The 22639-nt window shown below is 55.4% G+C and overlaps 1 protein-coding gene across 1 annotated transcript in view; it reads right to left on the minus strand.

The window, feature by feature from the left end:
- Nucleotides 1-1254: 1254 nt before the first annotated feature.
- The window catches only part of CRHR1 (corticotropin releasing hormone receptor 1), a 32447-nt gene continuing 11062 nt past the window's right edge, over nt 1255-22639 (minus strand). Inside the window, exons 2-12 of the mRNA XM_064174341.1 lie at nt 19452-19571; nt 16971-17056; nt 15344-15450; nt 14248-14368; nt 13243-13396; nt 12320-12380; nt 10592-10664; nt 9030-9115; nt 3572-3707; nt 3289-3330; nt 1255-2404 (exon numbers count right to left, since the gene is read on the minus strand). Coding sequence (XP_064030411.1) covers nt 2264-2404; nt 3289-3330; nt 3572-3707; nt 9030-9115; nt 10592-10664; nt 12320-12380; nt 13243-13396; nt 14248-14368; nt 15344-15450; nt 16971-17056; nt 19452-19571 — 1127 coding nt within the window. The 3' untranslated portion in view covers nt 1255-2263. The remainder of the gene's footprint in view (nt 2405-3288; nt 3331-3571; nt 3708-9029; nt 9116-10591; nt 10665-12319; nt 12381-13242; nt 13397-14247; nt 14369-15343; nt 15451-16970; nt 17057-19451; nt 19572-22639) is intronic.

Here is a 22639-nt window from a genome sequence, read left to right on the forward strand (position 1 = left end):
CTCCTTGCAGAGCATCAGCAGAAAGTGATGCTAAAGCTGGGAGCTGCCAGTTTGCCCATTGCATGACCCTGGGACTCTTCCCCTCACCCCCACCTTGGATCAAGGGCAGTTTTGGGGGGGGAGTGGTGATGGATGAGCTTGTACAAGGAGCCAAACCTGCCCCCTGTGCAGGGTATGGTCCTTCTTGTGGCCACTCAGCTGGAGCTGCTGCTGCTCCCAGTACATTATTGGAGGCCATGGAGGGTTTCAAAGTGAAAGGAGGTTGTAGAGAGGTGGGGGCTGGCCTCTTCTCCCAGGGTAGATGCGATAGGATGAGAGGAAATGGTCTGAAGTTGCACCAGGGGAGGTTTAGGTTGGATATTAGGAACAATTTCTTCACCAGGAAGGTCATTGGGCACTGGACCACACTGTCCAGAGAAGAAGTGGAGTCTCCATCTCTGGAAGTGTCTAAAGGAGGTTTGGATGAGGAGCTTAGGGACATAGTCTGACAGCTGTGTACAAAGAGATGCTAGGTTATGGTTGGACTGGATGATCTTAAGGTCTTTTCCAACCTGGTGGTTCTGTGGTTGTTTTGGCTGCCAGGAAGTGTCAGTGGGAGGAGGGAAATGGGAAGGATCTGCTCCAAACTGTCAGACTTCTCAAATGCTTAAAGGAAGAACCTGGAGGGGGTTGTCTGTGCCTCCCTTTCTCCCTTTAAGAGGAAAGGGGACAAAAGGGGAAGATTTTGCTCCTTTCTGGTGGTGTATCCTGAGGAAATCACAGAGCACCACAATGCCAAAGCTGCTGAGATCTCCCCAGGGCAGGAAATCCTCAGGCCTGCTCTTTCTGGTGGGGAAACTGAGGCACAGAATTGTGAAGGGGCTCAGAGGATTCATGTCAGACCCTGCAGGGCCCCTGCAGAGCTCAGACTCAATCCAAACCCCTCTGACCCCCTGCTCTTGCCTGAGCATCCCCAGATCTCCTATGGAGCAGGGAAAATGAGGCTGCAGGAGGTCAGGGCAAAGGCCTCCACCTTGCATGGACCTCTCTGCTCAGCTGCTTTTGGTGACCTTATGGAACAGGGCATCCAGGGTGGGATCAGGATCCTGGCAGCTGCATGGGAGAGGATCTGAGGTCCCCAGCATGGGGAGGGAGTCTGCTGCTCCTCCAAGGCACTTAGCCCCAGCTTGGGAATGATTTGGCTCCATCCCCAATGAAGGAGCAAGAAGCAGCTTTGGCACTGACGCCACCTGCATGGGTCAGAGCAGGGCAGAGCCACAGCATGTCCCCATGGTAGCTGCCTTTGGGGAGCTCATCCATTGCTTCTCTGTGGTGCTCCCTCCCCTTCCCACCCCCCAGAGCAGGGGTATGGAATCAGCCTGAGGTCCAGGAGCTTTGCAAGGGCCTGCAGACCCTTCAGGGCTGGGAAGGCCCCCAGGAGCCCCAGGATTAACTGAATTCAGCTGCTCAGAGCTCCTGAGAACCATCATCATCCTCTGCCTGCTTCCCTCCTCTCTCCTACCCTATTGCTCTGCCTCCCATCCTTAGTGTGGAGATGAGAAATGACCTGGTCAGCCCAGGCAGCAGCTACAGAGTGTCCTGGGGGCCTAGCAAAGGGCAGGGGAAGGGCTCAAATGACCCCAGGGGGTACAAAACCACAGCCACTGAAAGTAACAGCTGCAACCAGTCCAGGGCTCTCCACCCATCCCCTGTCAAGCCAGAAGGCTTTGCCTCTCCTTGAGAGCTTTGACCCTCCCCCAGCAGCATCCCAGCACACAGTCACTGAAAGGCTGACCCAGCTCCCGAGGGGTGAGCCCCATGAACTGTCCTGCCAATGTCCTGCTGTCCTGTCACCTCACAGCAGGCAGGGATGGGACATGGGCAACCCTGCCCAGGATGGAGGCAGGCAGGGAATGATGCTGCAACCTCTCCGGGCTCCTCCATCTGCTTCTGCCACCCCAGCAGGTCACAGCTCCTCTGCTCCTTCTGCCACCCCAGCAGGTCACAGCTCCTCTGCTCCTTGTGCCACCCCAGCAGGTCACAGCTCCTCTGCTCCTTCTGCCACCCCAGCAGGTCGCAGTGCCGCCGGGGAGATGCCAAAGCAGCATCTCAGCCGTCCCGTCCTCCAGGTCTGCCCCAGCAAGCGGGACAGGAGCTTCTGCAGGGTGTCCTCTGCCAGGCTGGTGGGTGCGGGCAGGCACTGCCGTGCCGGGCGGTGCCGTGCCAGGGTCCCCCGCAGCGCGGACAGCAGCTCCCCCATCCCCTAGAGCAGCTCCCTCCCGGCTCAGACAGCGGTGGACTGCTTGATGCTGTGGAAGCTGACGCGGGTGGGGGAGGTGGGGATGGACATGGCCCGGGCCACGCGGGCGCGGATGGAGTGTTTGTCCTGCCAGCGGTGCCAGCGCTTCCGCACGGCCGAGCGCACCTGCGGGGAGACGGAGCAGCCCTTCACCACCCTTCTCCTCCTCCTCCTCCTCCTCCTCCGCCCCCTCCCCCTCCCCCTCCCCTTCTTCCTCCTCCTCCTCCTCCTCCTCCTCCTCCTCCTCCTCCTCCTCCTCCTCCTCCTCCTCCTCCTCCTCCTCCTCCTCCTCCTCCTCCTCCTCCTCCTCCTCCTCCTCCACCTCATCCCCCTCCCCCTCCCCTTCCTCCTCCTCCTCCTCCTCCTCTCCCTCCTCCTCCTCATCCTCATACCCCTCCTCTTCCTCCTCCTCCTCCTCCTCCTCCTCCTCCTCCTCCTCCTCCTCCTCCTCCTCCTCCTCCTCCTCCTCCTCCTCCTCCTCCTCCTCCTCCTCCTCCTCCTCTTCCTCCATCTTTCAACGCAAAGTGCTACCTGGCAGGCTCTGCCCCCTCCGCGGACACTCAGCCGCTGGGGAAACGCAGCCCTGGCAGCTGTGCTGGAGAAGGACCAGCAAAGGGCTGTGAAGGTGAGGAGGGGACTGGGACATCTCCCTTAGGAGGAAAGGCTGAGGGACTTGAGGCTCTTCAGCACGGGGAGGAGAAGGCTGAGGGGAAATCCTCTCATTGCTTAGCACTACCCCAAGGGTGGGTAGCAGGAGGATGGGGCCAGGCTCTTTTCAGTGGTGCCCAGGGGCAGGACAAGAGGCAACAGGCACAAACACTTGAGAATTTCCATCCAAACATGAGGGGGAAGTTCTTTAGTTTAAGGGTGATGGAATATTGAAACAGGCTGTCCAGAGAGGTGGTGGAATCTCCTGCTGTGGGCAGATCTCAAACCCATCCAAGCACTGCATTTGCTTGCAAGAGAAGGTGCAGACCATCCCCCAAGCATCCCCAGCCCTTAGTGCTCACCTCGCTGTTCAGGAAGCAGTAGAAGACAGAGACAAAGAAGCCCTGGAAGGAGACAAGCAGCAGAGTCAGCCCAGGGCTACAGCCAGCAGGCATCCCCAGGCTCAGGAGCTTTGGAGGAGCCCTGAGGTTTGGGAATGTCTGGTTTTGAGAGGGAGCAGAAGCAGGGTGAGGGAGCAGAAGCAGGGTGAGGGAGCAGAAGCAGGGTGAGGCATCAGCCAGGGTGGGCTCCTCCACTTCTCCTGATGGGGATGTCTGGGATGGTAGCTAAAGCTGAGTACCATACCTGGAAGGACTCCAGGAAGGAGTTAAAGTAGATGAAGACGATCCTGGAGATCTCATCCTCCCCTGGATTGACGAAGAACAACATGTAGGTGATTCCCAGCAAGGGGAGCAGCACCAGAGTGGCCTTGACTGCTTTCCTGGGGAGAAAATATGGACCTGAGCTGCTGCAGTGCAGTCCAGAGCATGAAGACTCTCCCTACCCCACTCCCAGCACCAGGCCATTGGGCACTGGAAGAGGTGGTGGAGTCACCATTGTTGGAGGTGTGTAAATGATGTCTGGGTGAGGAATGTGGTCTGACAGCTGTGTGCAGGGAGAGAGGTTGGAAGGGACCTCAAAGCTCAGCCAGTTCCAATTCCCTGCTATAGGCAGGGACACCTCCCCCTAGAACAGGTTGCTCAAGGTCTCATCCAACCTGGTCCTGAACACCTCCAGGGTGGTTGTGGGGCACAGAAGCACCCAATGTGATCAAAGATCTTTGATCACATTGGGTTCTTCTGTGCTCCACAACCTCCCTGGGCCACCTGTGCCAGTGTCTCAGCACCCCCAACCTGTACCAGGGTCAAACCACTTTCAACCTGTGCCAGTGTCTCACCACCCCAATCTCTGCCAGTCTCCCACTGCTCTTCAAACCCATTCCTCCTCCTGGCATTGCAAGCCCTTCTCAGTAGTCTCTCTCCAGCCCTCCTGTAGCCCCCTTCAGATCCTGGAAGGCCACTCCAAGGTCTCCTGGCAGCCTTCTCTTCTGCAGGCTGAGGAGCCCCAACTCTCATAGCCTGTCCTTGTAGGAGAGGTATTAGGTTGTGGCTGGACCTGGTGACTTTCAGGTCTCTTCCAACCAGCAATTCTATGATTGTATGTCTGGAATTGATCTGTCTGGGTCTGGACAAAGCAGTGACTGGGAAAGGATGGAGCTGAGACTGGACAAAGAAGTGGCTGGGAAAGGATGGAGCTGGGACTGGACAAAGCAGTGGCTGGGAAAGGATGGAGCTGGGACTGGACAAAGCAGTGGCTGGGAAAGGATGGAGCTGGGACTGGACAAAGCAGTGACTGGGAAAGGATGGAGCTGGGACTAGACAAAGCAGTGGCTGGGAAAGGATGGAGCTGGGTCTGGACAGAGCAGTGGTTGGGAAAGGATGGAGCTGGGACTGGACAAAGCAGTGGCTGGGAAAGGATGGAGCTGGGTCTGGACAAAGCAGTGGCTGGGAAAGGATGGAGCTGGGTCTGGACAAAGCAGTGGCTGGGAAAGGATGGAGCTGGGACTGGACAAAGCAGTGACTGGGAAAGGATGGAGCTGGGACTGGACAAAGAAGTGTCTGGGAAAGGATGGAGCTGGGTCTGGACAAAGCAGTGACTGGGAAAGGATGGAGCTGGGATTGGACAAAGCAGTGGCTGAGAAAGAATGGAGCTGGGACTGGACAAAGCAGTGACTGGGAAAGGATGGAGCTGGGACTGGACAAAGCAGTGACTGGGAAAGGATGGAGCTGGGTCTGGACAAAGCAGTGACTGGGAAAGGATGGAGCTGGGTCTGGACAAAGCAGTGGTTGGGAAAGGATGGAGCTGGGACTGGACAAAGCAGTGACTGGGAAAGGATGGAGCAGGGCTGAGCTGCTTTGCAGTGTGATACTCAAGTGGCTGGGCTGGTTTGAGTGCTGAGCACCTGCTGTGGTTTCTCTATCCAGGAAAGGGCAGTGGAGGGTGGAAGGCTGACCTTGAGCTGGCAAGAAATGATTGCTTGGCTGATCTAAGGCTCAATTAAAAATGAATTAAGGGAGAGTAAAATAATTCACACCCTTCAACATGGCTTTATGACAAACTTATCTCAGCTAATTAATTGGCTATCTTTCCTTAATGAGATTAGAAGTGTTGCTTGTGAGAAGCAATAGTGCTGATACATGAGGAAGGATCAAGGTCTCTCCTTCATGTGGGTTAGGGGACAACAACAATGCCAAATCAACTCTTTTTGCTCAAAAATCCTGTTAATGGAGAGATTTAAGCACTAGCTGAGAGCAGGAACACTCATCCCTGCCAGGGCTGGGCTGGACAAGGCTGGGGCTTGGGATTCTGCTGGCCTGGAGAAGAGCCACAGCCACTGACACAAACTGGCAGATGGCATGGAAGGGCTGGAAATAATTGAGGTGATGAGCATCTTCAGGGACACAGCACATGCAGTGCTGTGGCTTTGCCAGGGGAGCAGCCATGGTGCTGGGGCATCCCACAGCTTTTTTTTCCCTCCCATTTAACAAGAGAGCTGTTGAGGTGCTGGAAGGTGTTGAGAGAAGGGCAGCAAGGCTGGGGAGGGACCTGGAGCACAGCCCTGTGAGGAGAGGCTGAGGGAGCTGGGGGGGTGCAGCCTGCAGCAGAGGAGGCTCAGGGCAGAGCTGATTACTGCCTGCAGCTGCCTGCAGGGAGGCTGTAGCCAGGTGGGGTTGGGCTCTGCTGCCAGGCAGCCAGGGACAGAAGAAAGGGACACATCCTCAAGCTGTGGCAGGGCAGGTCTAGGCTGGCTGTCAGGAGGAAGTTGCTGGCAGAGAGAGTGATTGGCATTGGAATGGGCTGCCCAGGGAGGTGGTGGAGTGGCTATGGCTGGAGGTGTTGCAGCCATGCCTGGCTGGGGCACTTAGTGCCATGGTCTGGTTGGTTGGGCAGGGCTGGGTGCTAGGTTGGGCTGGCTGAGCTTGGAGCTCTCTTCCAACCTGCTTGATTCTATGATTCTGTTCTATAGAATTGTGATAGAACAACAGGGAATGGCCTCAAGTTGTGCAGGGGAGATTTAGGTTGGATGTTAGGAATCATTTCTTTGCTGCAAGAGTGGTCAGGCATTGGAACAGGCTCCCCAGGGAGGGGGTGCAGTCATCATGCCTGGAGGTGTTTAAAACCCATGTAGACATGGCACCTGGGGGCACTGTATCATAAAATCATAGAATCATAAATGAATCAAGCAGGTTGAAAGAGAGCTCCAAACTCATCCAGCCCAACCTAACACCCAGCCCTGGCCAACCAACCAGACCATGGCACTAAGTGCCCCAGCAGGACCTTACACTTGGACCTCCAGCCACGGCCACTCCATCACCTCCCTGGGCAGCCCATTCCAATGCCAATCACTCTCTCTGCCAACAACTTCCTCCTCACATCCAGCCTCAACCTGCCCTGGCACAGCTTGAGACTGTGTCCCCTTCTTCTGTTGCTGGTTGCCTAGGAGAAGAGCCCAACCTCTATCATCAAGTCCAACCATGCTCTAACTCTGCCTAGGCTTGTGCCAAACCATGTCCTTCAGCACTGCATCTCTGCCTCTCTTAGGCATCACCAGATGTGGGGATTCCACCACCTCCTTGGAGAGCCTGTGCCAGCGTTTAAGAAGCATTGATAAAGACCAAGTTTTCTTCTCCTGTTCCAAGCACTTCAGAGAGCTGCTTCCACTGTGCACCTCCTAGCTTGTCTGCAAAATATCCCTCAGCAGGGGTGGGTTAAATCTTCCTGCTTTGTGCTGCCTTCTCCTGGTGGCTTCCTGAGGAGGTGTTTGGGGTGGCATCAATTCATTACTCCTTCCTTGCCCTTTGCTCTGCTGCTAAGCAGCGATTTAATTCTCACCTCTGTGCCAGGATTTGCAGCTCCAAGGCAGATGAGCTCCTCAGATCCCACCAGGACAGGCTTTTGCAGGGACTCATTGCCAAGTAGCTTCCTTCAGAGGCAGATCCGTCCATCCCCAAGCAATGCTACAGGCTGGGGGCAGTGTGGCTGGAGAGATCCATCCATCCCCAAGCAATGCTACAGGCTTGGGGCAGTGTGGCTGGAGAGCTGCATCCATCCCCAAGCAATGCTACAGGCTGGGGGCAGTGTGGCTGGAGAGATCCATCCACCCCCAAGCAATGCTACAGGCTGGGGGCAGTGTGGCTGGAGAGATCCATCCATCCATCCATCCATCCATCCATCCATCCATCCATCCATCCCCAAGCAATGCTACAGGCTGAGGGCAGTGTGGCTGGAGAGATCCATCCATCCACCCATCCATCCATCCATCCCCAAACAATGCTACAGGCTGGGGGCAGTGTGGCTGGAGAGATCCATCCATCCATCCATCCATCCATCCATCCATCCCCAAGCAATGCTACAGGCTGGGGGCAGTATGGCTGGAGAGATCCATCCATCCATCCATCCATCCATCCATCCATCCATCCATCCATCCCCAAGCAATGCTACAGGCTGGGGGCAGTGTGGCTGGAGAGATCCATCCATCCATCCATCCATCCATCCATCCATCCATCCATCCATCCCCAAGCAATGCTACAGGCTGGGGGCAGTGTGGCTGGAGAGATCCATCCATCCATCCACCCATCCATCCATCCATCCATCCATCCATCCCCAAACAATGCTACAGGCTGGGGGCAGTGTGGCTGGAGAGATCCATCCACCCATCCATCCATCCATCCATCCATCCCCAAGCAATGCTACAGGCTGGGGGCAGTATGGCTGGAGAGATCCATCCATCCATCCACCCATCCATCCATCCATCCATCCATCCCCAAGCAATGCTACAGGCTGAGGGCAGTGTGGCTGGAGAGCTGCTGGCAGAAAGAGATCTGGGGGTTGTAATAGACAGGAGCTGAACATGAGCCAGCAGTGTGCCCAGGTGGCCAAGGAGGCAAGAGGCATCCTAGCTTGGGTTAAAAATGCTGTGGCCAGCAGGAGCAGGGAGGTGATTGTCCACTTGGTCTTGGCTTTGGTGAGGCTGCACCTTGGGTATTGTGTTCAGTTTTGAGCATCACAATTCAAGAGAGATGTGGAGGTGTTGGAGCAGGTCTAGAGGAGGGCAAGGAAGCTGGGGAAAGACCTGGAGAACAAATCTGATGAGGAGTGACTGAGGGAGCTGGGGATGGGGAGTGTGAAACAGAAGAGGCTGAGAGGAGACCTCATTGCTATCTACAGCTACCTGTTGTGGACATTGTGGAGAGGCTGCTGCTGGGCTCTGCTTGCAGGTAACTGGAGGCAGAACAAGGGGGAATGGCCTCAAGCTGAGTCTTGGGAGGATTAGATTGGACATTAGGAAAAAGTTTTTCATGGAGAGAGTGGTCAGGGACTGGAATGAGCTGCCCAGGGAGGTGCTGGAGTCACCCAGCCTGGCTGTGTTTCAGGGTGATTTGGATGTGGTGCTTGGGGCTAAGGTGAATCTTGCAGAGCAGGGTTCTAGGTTGGACTTGGTGACACTGAGAGGCTTTTCCAACTTGCATGTTCCTGTGATCCACTTTCTCCATGGCAGAGCTCTCACTGGGCAGGATCTCTCAACAACCTCAAGTGCAACAGCCACACATCAACAAACATTTGAAGTGCTCTTAGATGTCTTTCCACACTCCTAACTTGGCTAGTGGGGCTGTCCCTCTCCCCCCCCCCCCCCCCCAATGCTGCTATTGCAGCTTCTAGGTCTGCTGCCTGCAGTCCCTCCCCTCCCTCCATGCTCTCTTACCTGTACTGGATTGTCTCTGAGGTGGTTGAGGCTCGGAGCTTGGTCATGAGGATCCGGACAATGTTGAACAGAAAGATGAAGTTGATCTGGAAGGAAGAGAGCAGCTGATTGGTGCCTGCTCACCCAGCTTGGCTGCCATTTCCTCAGCAGAGGCAATGGGATGTGCCAGGGGAGATGGGAATGCTTCTTCTTGGACCTGGTCTGGCCTTTTAAAGCACTGTGGCAATAAGATTAAGGAGGTTATTGAAGGGAGCAGGGAGCAGGGAGCAGAGGATGCTGAAGGGAGCAGAGCACACCAGGAGGATGCTGAGGGGAGCAGAGCATGCCAGAGGATGCTGAAGGTAGCAGAGCACATCAGGAGGATGCTGAAGGGAACTGAGCACACCAAAAGGTTGATGAAGGAGGCAGGGAGCAGAGCACACCAGGAGGCTGTTGAAGGGAGCAGAGCACACCAGGAGGATGCTGAAGGAGGCAGGGAGCAGAGCACACCAGGAGGCTGTTGAAGGGAGCAGAGCACACCAGGAGGCTATTGAAGGGAGCAGGGCATGCCAGGAGGCTGTTGAAGGGAGCAGGGCATGCCAGAGGATGCTGAAGGGAGCAGGGCATGCCAGAAGATGCTGAAGGGAGCAGGGCAAGCCAGAGGATGCCGAAATGAGTAGGGGAAGCCAGAGGATGCTGAAGGGAGCAGGCCACACCAGGTTAGTGAAGAAGGACAGGCATTAGAGAGAGAGCTGAAGGTGAAAGAGTTGGCAGGGGAGGAGAAATACAAGGCAGCTGAAGGGATCTGGGGAGAGTGGCTGCCATCACAGCGAGGAACCACTTGGCTGCTCTCCCAGCTGCCAAACCACTAATGAGGGCACAGGAAGGTGGCACTGGGAGCTGAGGACAATTGACACAAATTGGAAGTGGCCTGGCTGCCTGATGGGCTGGGAAATGAGAAGAAGGCTCAGTTATTAGCCAGTGATTAGCTCTCCCTTGGCTTTGCTCAGCACTGGGCAAGAAGGTTGAAGAGATGTGGGGTCCTGGGTATAGCTTTCCACCTGCAAACACAGGTTGGAGCCCCAAAACTGCTGCTTGTGACTTGCCACAACTGCTCCTCTTGGTCCTTTCTCCAGCCAGTTGTGCTTCATATGACCCTGGTCCAAGCCTCACAGCTCAGCCAAGAGCCAAGGCAGAGTGAAATGGATCATGGAATGGGGTTGAGGTCTGCAGGCTTCTGCAAATGCTTTTGCAAAGCATCCAAATGGTGCCAGAAAGCTTACTGCTGAGGCATCCCTGCCAGAGCAGGGCCTCCAGGCTCCCTTTCTAGCCCACCTCAAGCCCACAGCATCTGTGCATGCAGTGAGAAACAACTCCTTGGAGTTTAAGTGCCCAAATTTGCCTGAGGTGCAGCTTGGAAGCAGGGAGCTGGGCTTGTAGGGGTGAGTGGCATCGCTGCTGTGAGGCTGCAGAGCCTGCTGCTGTGGGCTGATGTTGAAGGAAGTTCATGCCCCTGGTCAGGAACAGCCTTACCCCATGGGATGGGAGCTTGTGTTTAACAAGCAAGGTCACTTTGCTCTTACCAGAAGCACGAGGATCATGGGACCTTGGTAAATGTAGTCGGTGTAAACTCCTGCTCGCTTCCCAAACCAGCACCTGCGAGCCAAGGACAGGTGAGTCAGGGACAGCTGTGCTGGGGACAAGCCTGCACTGAGACTGACCTGGATTGCTGCTGTGCTGCCCAATCTCTCAAGTCACTGAGTGAATGAAACTCAGTAAGGACAAGTGTAAGGGCCTGTGTTTGGAGCAGAACAGCCCCATGGCTCGCTACATGTTGGGAGCTGGTGTGTGAGCAGCTCTGGGATAAAGGACATGGGAGTCCTGGTGGACAAGAGTATGACCATGAGCCAGCAATGTGCCCTTAATGCCAAGAAGGCAAATGGCACCCTGAGGTGCATGAGTAAGAGTGTGGCTAGCAGCAGGTCATCCTTCCCCTCTACTCTGCCCTGGTGAGGCCACGTCTGGAATACTGTGTCAAGTCCTGGGCTTCCCAGTTCAAGGACAGGGTCTTGCTGGAGATGGTTCCAGCTGAGGGCTACAAAGAGGGCTACTGGGATGAAAGCACCTACAGCTTATACTGCTGGAGCCACTATGGGATGGCTTTCCCAGGTACGTGGTCTCTGGAGGTTCGTGGGAGCTTGTGGAGGTGTTCTTGGACCCCGAGTGGAGGTGGGAATTGGTCAGTGTGGGATGAGCAGGGAGGATGTCACATGGAGGCAGGTTTGGATTGGTTCTGCCCCCAGCAAACCCTGCAGGTTGGTGGATCCATGCTGGTGGATTCATGTCCTGGGGATACCTTGCTGGGTTTGGTTAAGTTGGTGCTGTGTGGTACAGGGATGCTGAAGTCAGGAGGCAAAAGGAGAGGTGAAAACCAAGGCAAGCTCCCAGTCACCTGAACTTCTTCCTTTCAACTCCCCACCACACGTGATGAGCTCTCAGGTGCCTGCTAAGCCCTCCATTAGCAGGTCACTGTGAAAATGGCTCTGGTGGTGGTGGTGGTAGTTCCTGTCTCTGCTGGCAGATCAAATCTCAGCTCCATTTAGCAAACACACTGCAGGAGCTCTGCCTTCCTCTTGCCTTTTCCCTCTTAAAATTCCATTTGCCCTTTGAACAATAAAATGCAGCAGCAAGAGGCTGCAGGCAGGGCTGGTGCAGCTAAAAGCCTAAAGCAGGCATAGAAGAAAGGCTGGAAGAATCTGATCTCTTTGTCTTCCCACCCTTCCCAAGCTTGCTGCCTGGTGGCAGCCCTTTCACAACCACCTGGCACAACTGATCCCCAGGGAATTGGAATAGGAAGCTGATGAAAGGATCTGGAGAGCAGGGCTGGGGAGGAGCAGCTGAAGGACCTGAGGTTCCTCAGTCTGGAGCAAAGGAGACTGAGAGGAGACCTCATTGTTCTCCACAGCTCCTTGAAAGGGGATCAGAGCCAGGATTGGCCTCTTCTTGCTGAGATCAGGTGATAGAAGGAGAGGAAAAGGCCTGAAATGGTGGCAGGGGAGGGTTAGATTGGAGGTTAGGAACAATTTCTTTGCTGCAGGAGTGGTCAGGGACTGGCACAGGCTGCCCAGGGAGGTGGTGGAGTGCCCATGGCTGGAGGTGTTCCAGAAGATGTGTGGAGGTGGCACTCTTTCATGTGGTTTAGTGGGCATGCTGGTGTTGGGTTGCTGAATGAACTCATGGACCCTAGAGGGCTTCTCCAACCAAAAGAATCCCATGGGATGAGCTTGGGGACTGAAAACAGCAAGGCTCACTTCTCGTTGTCGTAGTACAGCTTCCCGATGGCCCAGGCGACGATGATGGGGAAGGGGATACCTGCAGATGAACACACAGAGGAGTCTCAGGGCTGCAACACTGCCCCAGGCCCAAGCAGGGCAAACCACTAGGTGAGGAGAGATGAACAAGGTAAACCCCATCCTGCTCTTGGCAGCCTTCTGGCTGCTGTTTGGCTGCGAGAAGAGCTGCGGCAGAGGATGGGCATCAGGCACCACTAAAGCCCAGGGTAGCTACTGGTAGATAGTAGCTGAACAGGAGCCAGCAGTGTGCCCAGGTGGGCAGCAGAGCAAATGGCATCCTGGGCTGGCTCAGGAACTCTGTGGGCAGCAGGACAAGGGAGGTTCTTCTGCCCCTGTGTGCTCAGCACTGCTCAGGCCACCCCTGGAGTGCTGTGTCCAGTTCTGGGCCCCTCTGTTGCAGAGAGATGTTGAGGTGCTGGAAGGTGTTGAGAGAAGGGCAGCAAGGCTGGGGAGGGGCCTGGAGCACAGCCCTGTGAGGAGAGGCTGAGGGAGCTGGGGGGGTGCAGCCTGCAGCAGAGGAGGCTCAGGGCAGAGCTCATTGCTGCCTGCAGGGAGGCTGTAGCCAGGTGGGGTTGGGCTCTGCTGCCAGGCAGCCAGTGGCAGAACAAGGGGACACAGTCTCAAGCTGTGCCAGGGGAGGTCTAGGCTGGATGTTAGGAGGAAGTTGTTGTCAGAGAGAGTGATTGGCATTGGAATGGGCTGCCCAGGGAGGTGGTGGAGTGGCCGTGGCTGGAGGTGTTGCAGCCAAGCCTGGCTGGGGCACTTAGTGCCATGGTCTGGTTGGTTGGGCAGGGCTTGGGCTGGCTGAGCTTGGAGCTCTCTTCCAACCTGCTTGATTCTCTGCTGCTATGGCTCTATGGAAGGCACAGCCTGGCACTTACACCAGCCGATGCAGATGAACATCCACTTGCGGAGCTTGTCTGTGGAGTAGGTGAGCACAATGGCAGTGTGCAGGTAACAGCCCTCTCCAAACATCCAGAAGAAGTTGGTCACATGGAAATAATTGTAGGCAGCAGTGACCAAGCGACACCAGACCTGCCCAGGGGGTTAGGAAGAGGCAGAGAAGGTGAAGAGCAGTTACTGACATGAACAGCAACACAGACCCCACTAAAGCAGCTGAACCCCACAAGGCTTGCAAGTAGGGCAATGCTTCTCAAAATCTTGGCATCCTGGGCTGGCTCAGGAGCAGTGTGGGCAGCAGGACCAGAGCAGTCCTTCTGTCCCTGCACTCATCAATGGTTACGTCACATCTTGAGTGCTGTGTCCAGTTGTGGGCTCCGTCTTTGCAGAGAGATGTTGAGGTGCTGGAAGGTGTTGAGAGAAGGGCAGCAAGGCTGGGGAGGGGCCTGGAGCACAGCCCTGTGAGGAGAGGCTGAGGGAGCTGGGGGGGTGCAGCCTGCAGCAGAGGAGGCTCAGGGCAGAGCCGATTGCTGCCTGCAGCTGCCTGCAGGGAGGCTGTAGCCAGGTGGGGTTGGGCTCTGCTGCCAGGCAGCCAGGGCCAGAAGAAGGTGACCCGGCTTGAAGCTGTGGCAGGGCAGGTTCAGACTGGATGTGAGGAGGAAGTTCTTCCCAGCAAGAGAGACTGGCATTAGGATGGGCTGCCTGGGGAGGTTGTGGAGTCCACATCCTTGGAGGTGTTCCAAAGGAGGCTGTGTGAGGCACTCAGTGCCAGGGGTTACTTAATTAGAAGGTGCAGGGTACTAGCTTGGACTCGAGGACCTCAAAGTTCCTTTTCCAACCTGGTTATTTCTGTCATTCTGTCCTCCAACCACCAGACAGCCCCATCTGGCTCCTCAAGCTGCTTTTGGAGCCTCGCTTTTAGGACCCTTAAGCTCCCCAAGCTCAGGGCTGGGCTCAGAGTGGCTGCCCAGCAGAGCTGCACCTACCACGTTGCTCTCGTGCACCTCGGGGTTCATGGTGAGCTGCACCACGAACCATGTGGCGTTGCGCAGGATGAAGGCTGTGATCAGGTTCCAGTGGATGATGTTCCTCAGGCACCTGATGCTCCTGGAGGAGGGGAGGACACAAGGGGCTGTCAGAGCATGGTGGGTGTCTAGGGGCTGGCTACACATGGGCTTGGGGAAAAGGATGTAAGTGAATCTGAATGTCTTTGCTGGGACCTCAAGGTGAGCTGCTGAGGCTGTTCTTTGGGTGAAGTGGACAGGACCAAGGCCAGGAGGCACCAAGCAGGACCTTCTGCCTCCACAGCCAGGTGCTTTAAAACAGCAGCAGGAGGAAAATAGCCCTGAGATATGTTTGCTGATCCCCCCCAGACTGGAGAGCAGTGGCCTCCAATGGGGAGGATATGGCAAAATGCAGGGGCTGGGTCCATCTCCAGACCAAGGTCCAGGGAATGTAGGCCAGTAGGGTGAAGGAAGTGATCCTCCCCCTCTACTCTGCACTGCTGAGACCTCACCCAGAGCACTGCATTCAGTTCTGGAGCTCCTGTTACAAGAGGGACATGGATGTGCTGGAAGGTGTCCAGAGAAGGGCCATGAGGGTGATCAGAGGGCTGGAGCACCTCTCCTATGAGGAGAGACCGAGGGAGTTGGGGCTGTGCAGTTTGGAGAGGAGAAGGCTCTGAGGTGAACGCATTGTGGCTTTTTGGTATCTCAAGGGGGCAACAAGAAAGCTGTGGAGGGACTTTTTAAGCTGTCAGGTAGTGATAGGACTGGGGGGGAATAGAACCAAGCTGGAAATGGGGAGATTCAGACTGGAGGTTAGGAGGAAGTTCTTCAACATGAGGGTGGTGAGAGCCTGGCACAGGTTGCTCAGGGAGGTGATGGAAGCCTCATCCCTGGAGGTGTTTAAGGCCAGGCTGGGTGAGACTCTGGGCAGCCTGATCTAGTGTGAGGTGTCCCTGGGCATGGCAGGGGGGTTGGAACTGGCTGATCCTTCCAACCCTGACTGATTCTATGATTCTATTGTCCCCTCTGGTCTTGTCCCCCCGGCAAGACCACGGCAGCAGGTTGGGTCACTCACCGCAGGCGCATGAAGAGGACGAAGGCCACGAGGAGAGCCCCCAGTGAGACACAGTGCCCCAGGTAGTTGATGATGACAGCGATGTGGTAGTGCAGTTTGCTCTTCTTCTGTAGGAGGGAGATGAAGAGAGTGTCACCAGCAACCTTGGGTACTACCACAAGCTCACCTCCTCCACCACATCACCTCTGAGAGCCCTTTTTCAGACAGCAGTTGGAGCTCAGCTGGTACAGGACAGTGGGGTTGGGGCTGGGAAGGGACAAAGCTGGTTGGATAGGGCTAAGGTGGACAAGGAGAGGCAGAGACCTGACCTTGCAAAGAGCTGAGAGGTTTCACATCGTGCTCATGCCAGAGCAGCTCATGGTTGCTGTCCCTCGAACACCTCTGCTCAGGGCTGGCACTTCCCCAGCCTGCTGCCTAGGGGGAATCCTGCTGTAGCTCATCCCAGCTCCCAGCGATGTGACATCTGCTGCCTCAGCTCATTCCCTTTGCCCCGGGGGCAGCTGAGAGGCTGGGCTGGATTTGGGCAGAGGGAGCAGGGGATCCCGGGAAGGTGTGAGTGATAATTAAGTTAATCGATCCTGCTGCTGTTAGGCACTCAGCCAGCCTGGGAATGAGCAATTAACTGAGCGAGGAAACCGCTCCTGACCGGAGCAGCATCTCAAATACCAGAGATGGTATTGATGCAACTGAACAGCCTGGGGCTCTGCTCTGCTCTGCTCTGAGGGGTGGCCTGACCTCCTCAGAGGCCACTCAGACTCCTTCCAGTCCTTGGTCCCTCTTTTTTTATCCCTTTCATCTCCCTAAACACCTCCTTCATTTCATTCCCTGCACAGAGGGATGGAGTTTGCACTGAGTTTCATGTGTTAGGAAGGAGCTACAGGAGGGGGATGTGGCTGGAGGGGGTTTTGACCTGCACCCAGTAGCCCTGGGGCCAGGAGACTTCAGCCTGCAGATCCTCTTGGATTTGGAACAGGGAAGCAAACAGGCAGGGTTTTGTTTTTGGCAGGGGATGAAAATGCACAGCAAGAAGGAGGTCAGCTGGGGAACAAGACTGTGGAGAACAGGTCTTGTGAGGAACAGCTGAGAGGATTGGGGTTGTTCAGCCTGGAGAAAAGGAGGCTGAAGGGAGGCTCCATTGGACGTCATTGCTCTCAACAGCTCCCTGAAAGGAGGTTGGAGCAGGGTGGGGGTTGGGCTCTTTTCCCTAGGATCAGGTGCTAGAAGGAGAGGAACTGGCCTGAAATTGTGCTACAGGAGTTCTAGCTTGGAGATGTCCTCAAACAGGACATCTGCATTAGGTCAGATGGATTGGCCAAATTACCTGGTCAGGGACTGGACCAGACTGCCCAGGGAGGTGGTGGAGTCCCCAGCCCTGGAGGTGTTCAAGAAAAGTGTGGCCATGGCACTCAGGAGATGGTTTAGTGACCATGGTGGGGTTGGGCTGCTGGTTGGACTCAATGCTCTCAGAGGACTTTTCCAGCCCAAACAACTCTGTGATTTTCCATATGCTGCATGAAACCTTCTGTCTGGGATGCTGCTGCCCTTCCAGCCAGCAGCTCCCTTGGGCCATTCCTGACCTGGATGCTGTTGTCCTTCAAGGGCTGATGAGGGACAACCAAAATCTTACCTCTTCACTGAGGATCTCCTGGCACTGGGAGTAGTTGACCCGTGCTGCCCAGGTCCCGTTGGCAAGGCACTCCCTGTACCCATTGTCTGGAAGAGAGAGAGCAGCCAAAGGGTTAACAGTGCCTGAGATTGGGCACCAAGATGTGGCCTGATGAGTGACTAATGCAGGGGTCACTGGCATCAACCTAGCAGCATCTTTAGCTCTGAAGCCAGCTCAGACACTGCCTTGGTTGCCACTGCAGAACCAAAACCCTTGGAAATAGCAAATCCACTCAAGGGCTTTGGGTCTGCAGCAGCTTTGTCTTTTCTGTCCAGCTGGAGAAGGGTCTGGAGAGGAGTGGAGTTGTGAGGGGTGACTGAGGGAACTGAGGAGACTGAGGACAGACCTCATTGCTCTTTCTAACTCCCTGACAGGAGGCTGCAGTGAGGTAGGGGTTGGGCTCTTCTCCCAAGTATTGAGTGACAACAAAAGGAACTGACCTGAAACTGTGCCAGGGGAGGTTTAGGTTGGAGATGAGGAAACATTTCTTCACTGTGAGGCTGGTCAGACATTGGCACAGGTTGCCCATGGAGGTGGTGAAGTCCCCATCCCTGGAGACTTTCAAGGCCATGGCCCCTGGGGCCATGTTTTAGTGGCCATGATGGTGTTGGGTTGATGATCATTGGATGATCTTAGAGGCCTTTTCCAACCTTAATGGTTCTACAGCTGGCACTGGGGGACCCCAATGCTCTCACCACTGAGATGCAGTAGGAACAGCAGGAACTCAACTCCTTTCCTCCTGCTCTATATACCCTCTGCTTGAGTGATCACCCAGAATGAAGTTTTCACTTCTCTCCATGCCTTAGGAGACTTCTTCACCTGCCAGCAAAGCCAGCAAGGCTAACTGGGATGGCCATGACTGCCCAAGAGGAGTTTCCAGTTAACATTGGCACCAGGGTGATGGCAGCACTGGGAGGATGCTGGGCTGGGCTGCTAACAGGAGAGCACATGAGCCCCATCAGGGTGATGGGATGGGACAGGAATGGGGATTGGGAATGGCTTCTGGGCAGGCACAAGTGTGGGTCGATGCAAAGAGACTCCTGTGAGGTCCCACAGGGCAGGAGCTGCCTGCAGGGCACCTGCCACAGCTACCAAAAGGTGTGGGATGGGAAAATGGAAGTTCTCTGTGGGAAGCAAGATGTTCCTTTCACCAGAAGCAGAGCCTGAGTGGTCAGAAGCTCAAGCATGTGCTAGGAAAGGCTTTGGGCACTTTGCAAATGCCTTTGCTTTGTCCTCTGCTCTCAGCATGTCATCAGCTGTGACAAGGCAGTCACCCGTGCCAGGAGCTGCAAGGTCTCCAAGCCCATGTGCAGCTGGGGGGGTTGCAGACCTCTGTGCCACCTCCAGCAGCAGGGCTGGATCACTCCTCTTGCCCTGCCCCCAAGATGGAGACATCAATTCTCATCCCCTGCACAGGGGCACATCCAGCAGGACCTTCTTGTAAAGCTGCTGCTCTGGCAGCATCCCCTGAAACTTAGAACCATAGAATCAGTCAGGGTTGGAAGGGACCACAAGAAGCAGCCAGCTCCAACCCCCCTGCCATGGGCAGGGACACCTCACACTAGATCAGGCTGGCCACAGCCTCATCCAACCTGGCCTTAAACACCTCCAGGGATGAGGCTTCCTCCACCCCCCTGGACAGCCCATTCCAGGCTCTCACCACCCTCCTGCTGAAGAACTTCTTCCTAACCTCCAGTCTGAATCTCCCCATTTCCAGCTATGCTCCATTTCCCCCAGTCCTATCACTATTGACATCTTAAAAAGTCCTTCCCCAGCTTCCCTGTAGCCCCCTTAAGATCCTGGAAGGCCACAACAAGGTCATTTCAGAGCCTTCTCCTCTCCAGACAGAACAGCCCCAACTCTTTGGGTCTCTCCTCATAGCAGCTCTCTCTTGGAACATGACTGATCCCACAGAGTCCCCAGCAAGCTCTGTCCCCAGAGCTGGGCTTGTTTAGCCTGGAGAGGAGGAGGCTCAGGGGCGACCTCATTGCTGTCTACAACTACCTGAAGGGACATTGTAGCCAGGTGGGGTTGGTCTCTTCTCCCAGGCAACCAGCAATAGAACAAGGGGACACAGCCTCAAGTTGTGCTGGGGGAAGTCTAGGCTGGATGTTAGGAGGAAGTTCTTCACAGAGAGAGTGATTTGCACTGGAATGGGCTGCCCAGGGAGGTGGTGGAGGCACCATATTGGGAGGTGTTCAAGAAAAGACTGCATGAGGCACTTAGTGCCATGGTCTGGTTGGTTGGGCAGGGCTGGGTGCTAGGTTGGACTGGCTGAGCTTGGAGCTCTCTTCCAACCTGCTTGATTCTCTGATTCTCTGATTCTCTGATTCTCTGATTCTCTGTGTTGTCAGCCCCTGGTGCACAGCCCCTGGTGCAGATGGCTGTGTGAGCTGCCCCAGCCCTCCTCCAGCAGGGCCCCAGCAGTGCTGCTGCTCTTACTGGTGGTGTTGTACCGCACACCGTAGAAGTACTCGGGGCAGGGGCGAGCCACCAGCTCCCCCCCGGCGCTGCGGGGCCAGCAGGTGCCAATCAGGTCCACTGAGGCGTTGCACTGGGGACCTGCAGGGAGAAAGCACAGAGGGTTAGTGGAGGTCTGTCTGCCACCCTGGGCCACCTCTAGGATTACCTGGAATGCTGGGGCTGAGTGCTGCAGGAGCTGATGGGTGGTTGTAAGCATCGCTGTGAGGAGAGCCTCACGGCAGACAAGTCAGTGTCCAGCTCCAGCACAAGCAGGACATGGAAGTGTTGGAGGCAGTGCAGAGGAGGCCACCAAGATGCTGAGAGGGCTGCAGCAGCTCTGCTCTGAGCACAGGCTGAGAGAGTTGGGGCTGTGCAGCCTGGAGAGGAGAAGGCTTCCAGGAGAGCTTGGAATGGCCTTGCAGGATCTGAAGGGGGCTGCAGGAGGGCTGGGGAGGGACTATTGACAAGGTCTGGGAATGCCAGGAGGAGAAGGAATGGGTTTGAAGTGTGAGAGGGGAGATTGAAAGTGGATGTTAGGAAGAAGTTGTTTGCAGTGAGGGTGGTGAGAGACTGGCACAGGTTGAGGGTGGTGAGACCCTGGCACAGGTTTGCCAGGGAGGTTGTGGAGCACAGAAGCACCCAATGTGATCAAAGATCACATTGGGTGCTTCTGTGCTCCACAACCTCCCTGAAGGTGTTCAGGACCAGGTTGGATGAGTCTTTGAATGACCTGTTCTAGTGGGAAGTGGCCCTGCCCATGGCAGGGAGGTTGGAACTGGCTGAGCTTTGAGGTCCCTTCCAACCTAAACCCTTCTATTCTGTTCTATTCTATTCCATTCCATTATTTTTCTATTCCATTCCATTCCATTCCATTGTATTGCATTCAATTCCATTCCATTCCGTTCCATTGTATTGCATTCTATTCCATTCCATTCCATTCCATTCCATTCCATTCCATTCCATTCCATTCCATTTCTATTCCATTCCATTGTATTTCTATTCCATTCCATTGTGTTGTGTTCCATTCCATTCCATTTTTATTCCATTCCATTCTATTCCATTCCATTCCATCAATTCCATTCCATTCCATTTTTATTCCATTCCATTCCATTCCATTCCATTCCATTCCATTCCATTCTATTCCATTCCATTCCATGCTATTTCTATTCTATTCTATTCAACAAGGTCATGTGAACCCTTCCCAAGGGCTGGTTGATCCCCTTAGCCATGGCTCTTGCCCTGGTCCTGTCTGATCACCTGGGATAAGCCCAGTTCTGGCTCAAGCCTGCTTTTCTGAGCTGGCTTCCCCAGCCAGCCTGGGCTTCCCTGGCTCTGCTCTTCCAGCCATGCTCATTTCTTCAGCTGTGGCTTTGAGACCAAGCCCCAGGACAGAGCAATAAGCCAGCTATTGCCTTGCCCTTAGTGGTGACAGCAGCCTAATGCTGGTGGGATGCTCTCCACAGCCCCTCCTACCCTCTCACATCTGCTGGCTGCAAGAATCCCTTTCCCAGCCATTCCCTCTGGTCTCTTCCAGCCTTTCCTGGGAAGAAAACTCCCGAGCCTGCTGCTGCTATTTCAGCTTCCAGGCAGGACTCATGTGCCTTTCCCAGCTACACAAGTGTGCTAACGTAGGCATTAGGTAGGCCAGATTGCAGGCTGCTTCTCTGTGCAGTTTGTGTATATTTAGAACATGTACCCAAGCTAAATCTGGCCTAGCTGCATCCCAAAGCCAGCTGGGAAGCGTGAGCCCTACCAAACAATCCCTGATGGGCAGCAGATGGGTGAGAAGCAGACCCTGCAAGGGGTAGAGTCCAGTGCAAGCCACTCCTGAGGCCCAGAGAATCACAGGATCAATCACAGAATCAAGAGAGCTCCAAGCTCAGCCAGCCCAACCTAGCACCCAGCCCTAAGCAGTCAACTGGACCATGGCACTAAGTGCCTCATCCAATCTTGAATGCCTTCAGAGGAGTTTGTGCTGCTGGCTCAGAGACAGATGTTGTGGAGTACTGGGGCCTCAGTACAAGAGGGACATAGAACTGCTGGAGAGAGTCCAGCACAGAGCCACAGAGATGCTGAAGGGAATGGAACAGCTCTGGTAGGAGCAGAGCCTGAGGGAGCTGGGGCTGGGAGCTTGGAGAAGAGGAGACTGAGAGATGACCTCATCCATGCTGATAAAGATGTGCAGGTGAGTGGCAGGAGCTGGAGCCAGGCTCTGCTGGGGGATGCCAGTGCCAGCACAAGGGGCAGTGGTGGAAGCTGAGGCAGAGGAAGTGCCATGGAAACATGAGGAGGATTTTTTTCCCTGTGAGGGTGGCAGAGCCTGGCACAGGCTGCCCAGGGGGTCTGTGGAGTCTCCCTCTCTGGGGAGGGAGCTGCCTGGCTCTGTTCCTGTGTGACCTGCTCCAGGAGATCCTGCTCTGGTAGTGAGGTTGGACTGGCTGAGCTTTGGAGGTCACTTCCAGCCCCTGCCACTCTGTGACTCTGTGATTTGCTAAGGTAAAGCTCCCTGCTTCACAGCTCTGGGGGTGTGAGAACACAGTGTTTCCTCTCCACCCAGACTGTGGTTGCTGTTTGGATGCCTTTCACAGAATCCCAGCGTGGTGGGGGTTGGAATGGACCTCTGGAGATCACCTGGTCTAGCCCCACTGCTGCAGCCCAGGCTCTGCTTGGCTCTCTGGGCTGCAAGTGCACACTGCTGGCTCCTGCTGAGCTTCTCCTCCAGCAGCACCCCCAGGTCCCTCTACTCAGGGCTGCTCTCCAGTTACTCACTGCCCAGCCTGGATTTGTGCTTGGCATTGCCTTGACCCAGCTGCAGGCCCTTGCACTTGCTCTGGTTGAACCTCCTGAGCTTGGCTTGTGCCCACCTCTGCAGCCTGCCCAGGTTTCTTCATAGATAGCTGCAAGAGACAACTTCCAAGCATGTTTGCTGGGGAAGCCTGGGAGCCTGGTGAGCCTCACCCTCTGCCTTCCAGAGCTTCTGGTGAGGAATTAATTCTAACAGTGACCTTTGCTTTCAGCTTTGCTAGTGGGGATGGTTGCTGAGGCAACCTTCCTTTGGAGTTAACTGTTTTAAGCCTGTACTCCTCAGGAAGCAAGGAGCACTTCATCACGTGCAGTGCCTGTGCCCATCTGCACCCATCAGCACTTGCTGAGCTGCTCACTTGTTT

This window comes from Pogoniulus pusillus, chromosome 40 (genome assembly GCF_015220805.1).
Source record: "Pogoniulus pusillus isolate bPogPus1 chromosome 40, bPogPus1.pri, whole genome shotgun sequence".
Classification (NCBI taxonomy): domain Eukaryota; kingdom Metazoa; phylum Chordata; class Aves; order Piciformes; family Lybiidae; genus Pogoniulus; species Pogoniulus pusillus.